The 9,667-nt window shown below is 51.2% G+C and overlaps 1 protein-coding gene across 1 annotated transcript in view; it reads left to right on the top strand.

Annotated features, from left to right (window-relative positions):
- The first annotated feature begins 713 nt into the window (after nt 1–713).
- Nucleotides 714–9,667, top strand: part of PODXL (podocalyxin-like) — a 13,914-nt gene continuing 4,960 nt past the window's right edge. Inside the window, exons 1-3 of the mRNA XM_009883017.1 lie at nt 714–1,500; nt 3,669–3,823; nt 4,685–4,750. Coding sequence (XP_009881319.1) covers nt 714–1,500; nt 3,669–3,823; nt 4,685–4,750 — 1,008 coding nt within the window. The remainder of the gene's footprint in view (nt 1,501–3,668; nt 3,824–4,684; nt 4,751–9,667) is intronic.

The raw sequence follows: 9,667 nt of genomic DNA, 5'->3' as shown, positions 1-9,667 counted from the left end.
TGAGAGTGCCTATTTTATGTTGTTTTTATAGTAATTATTTGAGTTTGGGAGAGAAAAAAATAACTAAGTTGAAACGTGAGCAATTAAAGAAACAAAGCTTGAACTTGCAAAAAGAATATAACTTTCAGAATGGTCAGAAGTGCCACCTTATTTATCTGAAGCTCCTCACCACTTCAGGGATGTGAGAGACCCTTATAACAGGGTTGGACAAACATAATTCGGCACATCCACTGGCTGGTCCCTTACAAGGGTTGGGCACACTTTATTTTGGGAATGACTTGCAGCACTCTGCACGGGAGCTGGTGCCCCTCCCATATGAGGGAGATCTGCCTCCTGGGAACCAGCAGGTCTTGGCCTCCTGGGAACCAGCAGGTCTTGCCCTCCTGCTCACCCTCCAACCTCTTTGAAGTCCTGTGAGTTTGACTTCTCCTCTGCTCTGCTTTCTGCTTGACACGGCGATACCAGCACATGGCATTTGGTATGAGTTTAGAGAGCATGAGACAAGCCCTGAGTGAATGACTCATGGTTTCTGGTCAGCATTTATTTCTACAAATACCTGTTCTGGGTGGAAACCAAGGGTAGTTTCCTTAGTTCAAAGTTTATCTTGGCGTTTTTACTTTTCCCTAGGTGTCAGCTCTCAGGATGATACAAAACCAACTGCTGCAAATCCAGGAGAAAATGGGCAGATCCACACAACTACAGACACCAGCAAGATGCAAGGGCCCACCCCTACAAGCAAGCCAGGAAACCCACCATCCCCCTCTGCGACGTCACCTGCTGCAGTTCAAGGGATTACCCCTACAAACAAGCCGGGAAACTCACCACCTGCCCCTGTGATATCACCCACCACTGTTCAAGGGATCATCCCTACAAGCAAGCCGGGAAACCCACCATCCACCCCTGTGACACCACCTGCTGCAGTTCAAGAGACCACCTCCACAAACAACCCGGGAAACCCATCACCTGCTCCCACGACATCGCCCCGCCTCTCTCAGCAGGTCCGTTCTTCAGCCAGCTCTGGAGCCTCAACAGCCACCCCTGCTGCAACTTCCAGCATGGCCCAGCAGAAGACCATCCCTCCAGCCAGCTTGGGAGGCTCAGCAGCCACCACTGCTGCAAGTCCCGTCCCCACTCGTGCGAGCAGTCCTCCAGCCACCCCAGGTGGTTTAGGGACTGCTGTCGCATCCTCTCCCACCGTGGAAGCTCAGGGAAGCCAGCCGTTGGACCAGTTGACCAGCACCACTGCGAGCATTGGAGTCCCAACAAGCAGCCTTGCCTCTGGTGTCTCTTCTCCCACGTCTGTTGCCAAGCAGCCTCACTCTTCTCCCAGCTCTCCAGGCCAGGGACTGACCTCTTCCACCAGACGTGGAAGCATCAACACTTCTGTTACCCCTGTTGATGGATCCATCTCCCCCACCACTAGTAAAGAATCTCTGTCTTTGTCACCTGGCAGCATCATCAAGGTCTCAGAGGACACCACCACACCGACTCTTGGAACAGGTACCAGGAGATAAGAACCTTGATTTCTTGAGCTGGGAGGCTTTTTTGTGGTCTTTTCCTTTGGCTGCCCTAAACACCTCCTGTCATTATGGGGTGTCATCACTTTGTCTCATTTTAGGACTTTCCAGCATAGTTGTCTCCATGACAACTGGGTGTTTAGGTCCCCGTTGTCATCAGTGGAGTTCGAGTCAATGCAGTTAGTGAAATTCAAGGCATGAATCAACTGGCAAAGCATAGGCATCAGCTTTCGGATGGACCAAACTGTGCCTGAAGCACCATCAACTGCAATGACCCGATCTTCAGTGACTGCAAAAGGGATCCAGCAGCGATGAGTTCGGAGGTGGAGACTGACATTGTGGAGTTGGTGAAACAGATTGACAGCACCTGGAATGCTGACTGTAGAAGATCCCTAGTTTGGCTGACAGCTTAGTGAAGGCTGTCTGGGCATGCATATAGAAAATAAGCTTTAGATGACTAAGGAGATTTTGTGTAGACTCTGAGTCTACAACTCTGAAGAGTCTAAGCAGTTAGGTAGGATATTCATCATTGCCATGGGGGGCATTTGGCTGCTGACTTCTGTCTAAGCAGCATTATAAGTGTCCACGTGGTGTTTAGGAACTTGCTGAACACCATTAATATGTTTTCTCTAGACCGCTGGAGCATCATAGAGCCATGTTAGTTCATAAGTGTCCTGGTGAGGAGCAGTTTAGGGTGCCCTTTGGTATTTTGTCTGGTAGTGTTTACGGGGAAGCAATCACACTGTGGGACTGTGAGGGTTCCATGGAGCCTTCCAGACTTGGGTGGGATTGTGGGTCCAGCTCACATCTGGCTCTGAAAAAAAGCTGTGATGACACTGAAACCCTTCATTATCTTCCTCTGCAGAAGATTGTTCTTGACCCAATTTCCAGCTACCATCTGCAGTACAGAAGCCACTTAAAGAACCATCTCCTTCCCCCTCAGCCTTCCAGCTCCTCCTTGCTGTCAGCATCACTAAATGGTCCAAGGTCTTAATGCAAGACCTTCTTCACTGGCTTCATCCAAGTCACGTTTTGAACATGTTAGCAGGCATTAGGAGAGGAAATGTGTGCCTTCATGAAGGATGTTTCTTTCCCCTCCTGCTCCACAGGACTGCTCTTGATTAAAGGATAATATATGAAATTATGTTAATTCAAATTTGACCTCAAGCGTTGAGCATGAAGAGGTTTAAAAAACCTTTTAGATTCAGTAAATAGGTGAGAGAATGCAAGAGAAACAGATGGCTTTAAAATTAATTCTCTCCTGGAGCCTTCAGAATGTGTCTGGGAGAGAAATATCGCTCATCTTTTCTGTGGTAGAGGCAGAAATCCCAAAAGCAAACAGACTGTGAACAGGATGTGGTGTTTTAATTCTCTTTGTCACCATTTAAGGATCAATTAGGAACCCAGGGACGGAGATCCATTTCTTCGAAAGGATTTGGGGAGGCAGGAGGCTGCTATGCTCCTTGCACTACTCCCATTGCACAAGAAACTGTAAGATGCTACAGACCTTAACAAAGGGGCCTGAGATGATCCCAGGTATCGGAGACACCTGCGTGGGCCTGGTAGATGTGGGGCGTGTGCCCATCAGGAGTAGCAGGCAGGCAGGACACGCCAGGCTGTCTCCCATAGTACCAGGCACTACTTCTAAGCATGTCACCCTGGGCTTCTTCCATAGCTGATGGAGATGCAGTTGTCTGTGGGGTTGCACAATGAACTCCATTCGTTGGGAGATCCTCAGTAGCCAGCTCAGGTAGTCTACCTCTGTTGTAGAAATCTGCAAGGAAGACGCCCCAGGCAAAGTGAAATGAGGGCCATCCCATTTACCCAGCACTACTCCTTTTTTTAAGCGATTACGCAGCTACCAACACACAGCTATCATAGCCTTTGGGTTCATCTCTCCAGAACAGTCTGATGGGTTTCAGCAGCAGAAAATACAATCTGCAGTAATATTTTTTTTTTCATATCACAGTTAATTAAAAAAGAAAAGAAAAAAGAAAGAAGAAACCCAAAACCTCTCCAAGCTTTGACACAGTGAGCTTCAAGGCAGGGCTGGAGCTGAAAACTTATTTTCAGCTGCTCGTGAATTGTGTCAGCTGTATCAGTGTCTGCTTGTTTTTGTTTTTTTTTCTTTGCTGCATATTGGGGACCCAGACCAGAGAAGCCACAACACCGCATCTGTGTCAACCAAACCCACGAGTGCTGACCGCAGCCCTGCTAGTGCACAGCCATCAGCCCCAGCCCCGGGGGACCAGACGGCGAGCAGCAGTCCTGGCCACCAGCACCCTAACGCTTCTTTCCAAAATGAGGTAACGACACCTATGGGAAGGGGTACGCTCTTCATAGCGATGTCCATTAACACTTAGCTGGCACCCCATGTACACGGAAAGCCTGCAGCCCTTCTCGCTGTGCCTCTCTGTGTCAGAGAGATCCACCTTAGGAAAACACAAGGCAGCAAAATAATTCTAGATCATAGAATAATAGAATGGTTTGGGCTGGAAAGGAACTTTAACGGTCTTCTAGTCCAACCCCTTTCTCCTATAACTTTCCAGTGAAGAGACATGGAGCATGGAGGTGAAGGGGATTATTGTCTGGGTGCCGAAGAGGGAAGAAGCGAAAATTGGGAAGAGAGAGAGAATCATTATAGAGAGCAGAAGCTGCCTTGGGGTGGACTGGAACATGATGAGAGGACAAAGACCACAATTCAGTGTCCACCGTTCATGGATGATATTGGCAGAAAATGGTTTGGGAGCATAGAAGAGTCTCAAAACACAAGCCAGGTGTTGTGGTTTCGGGCCTCAAACCAAGACATCAGGATAACTAAAGTGCTGTGAAGGAGCAAAGGGGATACTCATCTTTTGCAGGCCAGGGCTGGAATGGATCTTCCTACTGTCCGAGCCAATTCCTGCTTTACCCCATACTGCAAATCCTAAGCCTGGTTTGGGAAGTGCATTAGCAAATATCTTGCAGACAACCGTGTCAGTTTTCTTAACCTTTTCCACATATAAAGGGTTGAGTGAAAGGCTCCTGGGCCTGTCTCATTTCCATAAAACGGATCTGAGCTTTGGTTGGGATGTCTCCTGGCTTGGGGCAGTGTGTCGTGTTAGTCACCAACTGGCTTTCCAACCTATGTCGACGATCTGAGAGTTGCTTTTCTTCTGTCTTTTCAGGTCATCTGTAAAGACCAGGTGCAAAATAATTGGCCCATGATGTATCTGAAAGAAGCTAAAACCTGTGTAAGTACCATCCCTTTCGGACTTCTATGTAGGGTTAGCAGCTGTGTTCTGTCGGAGATCAGCTTTTAACCTGTGGTACTCTGAACATGTGAGTCTACAGAGACGAGAGTAGTAAGATGCAACTGCTTTTGGGGTGTAAAATGATAAATGCAAACCCACACTCAGCAATATCACCCGGTAGAGGATATGGCAGGAGAAGAGGCCCATGGGGTCTTCTTCAAGTAGAAGGACCCAGCTGAGCCCATCCAGGTCTCAGAAAAAGAGCAAAAAATGGGAAATTTTAGAGGGTGAAATTTTCCCTCTTCAAAGGCTTTTTGCAGAAGTTCATCCCAAAACCCAAGCAAAAAATGTGAAGTTCCTCCACAGCTGCTGTGTACTGGGTGAGATCTTGCAACCTCCCAGCTGGGGTAGGGTGGCATCCGACTGCAGAGCATCTGGGAAGCAGAGCAGCCTGGGCTTTGGGACTCACTATGCTCCTCGATGCTATATCAGCTATAACAGAAGCCTAAAGTGAGAGAAAAAAAAATCCATTTCATTTGTTATAGACCCTCTACAAGACCAGGGAGTAGTAAAATGCAGTGCCAAGGTTGGGGAAAGGCAAGCCCAACCCAAGGCTGTACACTAAGACTCCTTCTTCTGGTGCATGGGTACTGTCTGCTGGCTTTTCTGATGGATGCCCAGTTTTGAAATTATTCTTGTGGAAACTATGAGTTTCCTGTAATAGGGAAGATGCAATATCTTGATAACTTTTAAATAGGCTGAAGTTCTAATTTTTTGACAAAGGGGAAGAGATGACACCACGTGGCTGGTGAGATCTTGACAGGGTGATTGTATCTATCTGAGCTGTGGGTAGAGCTTAGGGGTCGGTTTTGGCATTATAATGCTCTGGTTTCTGGACCTCAGCACTGCCAAGGCAGCGTAAGCACTGGGAAATGGGCACTTCAGGGACCTTCTCACAGCTTATGCTGCACAGCATCAGAAATAGCTGCTCAGGTTCATGAACCTCTGCTGTTGCTTTTGTAAAATGGACTGACTCTTGACTTCACCGTGAGACGCAAAGTGAAGCCACACTGTGTCCATAAAACCCCTTGAGATACATGCTGAGATGAGCATGATCGCTCCTACTGACCACAGTGGCTCATGAAATTCCCTGTGGCTTGGTGGAGGCCCTGCCTGGCAGCCCTGGAGAGGGCTTGGACCTCCCGATAGCACGCACCGTGCTCCTGGAGGAGGACAAGTGCCTGTCTGCTGCCACCTCATGGTCACACCTTCCTACTTTGGCTGCTGCTGGGTGTAAATGCTCCATGCTGGCACACCTGCAGAAATGATGTGTTCTTAGTCGTGCCGCCCTTTCTGCTGAGGATGACTCCAAGGAGGGACCTTAACACCACGATGTCCGTGACCCAGATGCCACAGCAGGACAACCTCTCCTGAGAGCATTCCCTGCTCCGCTTCATGCAATGTCTGAACCTGCAGCCGTGTCCAGGCTGGGAAAGCTTCTCATCAGATTTTATATTGAATATACAAAAATCCTTCATCAGATTGGCAAAATCTAATTTTGGAGCCCAAAGCACCCAGAAGACTTATGACCGTGCTGGTGTTTAATCCTTCCCTCCTCCTTTTGGGTGTGGTTGTGCTCCACGGAGCCACTGTCCTCCCTGTGGCTTCGCTGGACCTGCGCCGGGAGGCTTTTTGGAAATGGGGATGGTAAGGCTGGGAAGCACCGGTGTGCAGCGATGCACCAGTGAGCTGAGGAGTGGGTGGACATCAGGGCTTGGCATCACCCATCGCTCCTCTCTGCCCGCTCCGCTGGGCGATGGAATGTTGGAGCTGGCGAGCCAGCGAGTCTGCTGTCCTGTTTCCCTTTGATTCCTCTGGGCATAATAACGAGCTGAAGCATTGTTAGTACAAAATGCCAATTACGCCTCGAAACAGCTGCAGAAAGACTGCAAGGGTGCATCCTCCCATAGCATCGCTCTCCTCGGCTGCCAAAACACCTCCCACCCGCTTGCCGTTAACTTTTCACTTGGCATATTCCTGAAAATTGCAACAAATTTTATGCCTCCCAAGCCGAGCAGATAACAGAGAAATGGCACTATCTGGTTTCCCTGCTTTGTAGGCCTGGTAAACAAGTCTCTAGCCAAATCTTGACAGCAAAGTGAAAAAATCCTTTGCATTTCACAACCCGTGGGAAAACAGGAAAGTGCGCGCTATAAGGAGAAGTGTTCCAGAAACGGCTCCAATCCTGGTCCGCAAGAACAAGCCAGGGTTGGGTGGCTAAAAGCTCAGCTCCAGAGAGAAGTTGGGGAAGCGTCGAGGGCAATGCGGGGCCGCAGCAGTGGGGGACGTGCCCAGATGACAAATGGCAGGGGAGGGGGCAATGCAGAGCAGCCGCCCCGTGCATAGCTGGGCTCACAGGGCAGCGCCGGCGATGCGGGGAACCCAGCAAAACAGTTGGGACCGAACCCAGGAATTGCGGGCGTTGCACCCCGCTGCACTGCAGTTTCTCCAACTGCAGTACATTCAAAAATAAAAAAAAACAAAAAAAACCCCAAAACAATGAAAGATCAAACTGTAAATCCTAAAAATAAAAAAAAAGACCAAATAGATGGTTGGTACCACTTTGTGGACCACAGGAATTTTGTGTGCTGGTTGGTTCCCAGCATCCTTCCTCTTCAGGTGATGCTTTCAACCAGCCTGAACAGTTTGGTCCATATTCCCCCACCCTCCCTTTTACCTCTTCTCCTTCCTTTGATTACAGTAGGATCTTAATGGGTTTCCTAACGAAGCTCATTAGCTTGATGCCTTGCATTACATAGGACAACTTTCCCAAAGTCTGGCTCACAAGTCTATCTTCAGTTGGGTTTTCATTGGCTGCTTGGGGTGCTCCAGCCTTGGGATGGATGGATGGATGGATGCTCTGTTCCTCATCCCAACCCCAAAATGCATTAGGTGAAGCAAGAGGTGACCATGTCAGAGGGGCCTGGTGTCCCCCGAGCTCTGGTTGAGCCACACAACCCTGTGGCCACCTCCCAGGGGCTCCTCCATCGTGTCCCCAGCTGGGACACAGAGGTGTCCGGTGAGCTGAGTTGGAGGATGCTGAGGAGAAGCAGAGCCTGCTCCAGCTGGGGGATGCAAAAGCAACAGTGGGACCACCTGGACCCATACCCAGGTGCCCGAGAGGATTTGCTGTGTGACACCCACCGGGCTGGGCACAACAGGACAGTCCCTGGAGCAGCTGGAGGGACCCCCATGCCGAGCAGGGTCATGGTCCCCCTCGCCCTGTCCAGCTGGCGGGGGCAGTTTGTTGACTCAAGTGCTGTTCCCTCATTCGGGGATGTTAGTTTTAGGTCCCCGCCAGTGTGGGAACCGGATTCGAGCTGCTCGGCAGCGCCTGTCAACTCCGGCCAAGGAATGCGAGCGGCTCCGGCAATGGGAGGGGAGAGCCACCGGGGCCGTGGCACCGCCGCCGGGGCTTTCCCTGCCGGCTGCAGCGGGGCTTACTGTGCCCTTGTCCAATCCTGGAAAGGGTAAATCCCTCCAGTTCAGCCTCGAAAAGGGTTTAGGCACTGTTCACCATCCAGGAGCAAAGCAGTTCAGTGCTCAGCTGGGTTTTAGCCTCGCATCTCATTTCCCTTCCCACCCCCCCAAAAAAAAAAGCATTTAAAGTTCTTTCCCCCCCCCGTGATGGGGTGGTAGGAGGAGAAGTGGGTTATTAAGGGCTGGGGGAAGGCAGAGCTGTGGCAAAACCCGGGGAAGGAGGATGCAGGGAGGCAGCAGAGAGGCTTTCTGTGCCTCTGCCGCACAGAGAACGCTGCACAGGCAGGGACTGATAAACTGCAGGACTGTTAAAGCGTCGGAGCACAACCCAGCGTCCGAAGATGATAAAACCACCACCCTGACCAAGCCGTATCCCTCTTCCTCCCTGTCCCACTGGGGATGAGCTTTCTGGGGGATGCTGCCTTGCCGGGGTCGCCTCTTGCTGCCCATGGGCTACCCCTGCATCAGGCTTGGGGACAGATTTCCCATCCAGCTTTTTTTCCAGGGACGCAGCTGGGATGGTGCGGAGTCAACAGAGGGGCTCGAGGGGGGAAGTTTCTCCTTGTGCAAAGCGAAAGGACAGGCGAGGGCCAGCCGCGGTTCCCAGGGACGGCCGGGGCCTCATGATGCTGAGCTCACCCCTCGTGCTGTGCTCAGGACTGGTCTTCCTCCCCGGCAAGCGCATCCTGTCTCCACCGCCGCTTCCCAAATATTTAGATAAGATGGGGTGAGATTAAGGTGCCTTCCTCAGCCGGGAGGCTCCCATCCTTGCGGTGGAGCAAGTGGGATGCTGCCGGCCATCTGTGCAAGCGGGACCTGGCACAGCACGGATGGCGTTGCAGAGGAAGGTGAAGGTGTAAGGTGATGGAGCAGGCAGGAGCAGAGTCCATCCAAGATGGGGCACGTGCTGCCTGGCACCTCGTTTCAGTGTGCACGGAGGGTTTTTGCAGGCAAGACCTTGTGTACTTAGCAGCTGTATATACCGCACCTTTGCATATAGGACTTGCGCACGCAGGACGATCACCTCCACCTCAGTGAGCTCCCAGCTGCCACGAAGCATCGTGCGGATGCAAAAAGCCTCAAGAGCATCTCAGAGGGGATGTGGGCTCCATCCACCCCTCTACCATCCCTCCCGCACTGTCCAGGCTAATCCCTCCAGGGATGCTCCAGTTTATCCAAAAGCAAAACTCCTTCTCTTGCCCCTGCAGAGCTGTGGGGAAGCCCTAGGGAGGACAGGGACCTGTTTTGGTGGGAACAGAGGGTAGAAATGCAGGTGGTGGGAGGGCTGCAGATGCCCTTGGGGGCACACGGGGTGCTGCACCGCCCCATCTCAGTCCCACCACGGCCCCTCGGACTCCCCCAGCCTCCCCCCCCCCC

The sequence above is a fragment of the Charadrius vociferus genome, unplaced genomic scaffold, assembly GCF_000708025.1.
Source record: "Charadrius vociferus isolate BGI_N301 unplaced genomic scaffold, ASM70802v2 scaffold32, whole genome shotgun sequence".
Taxonomy (NCBI): domain Eukaryota; kingdom Metazoa; phylum Chordata; class Aves; order Charadriiformes; family Charadriidae; genus Charadrius; species Charadrius vociferus.
Note: the sequence above shows the minus strand (reverse complement) of the source record. Positions and strands in the feature narration are given on the sequence as shown.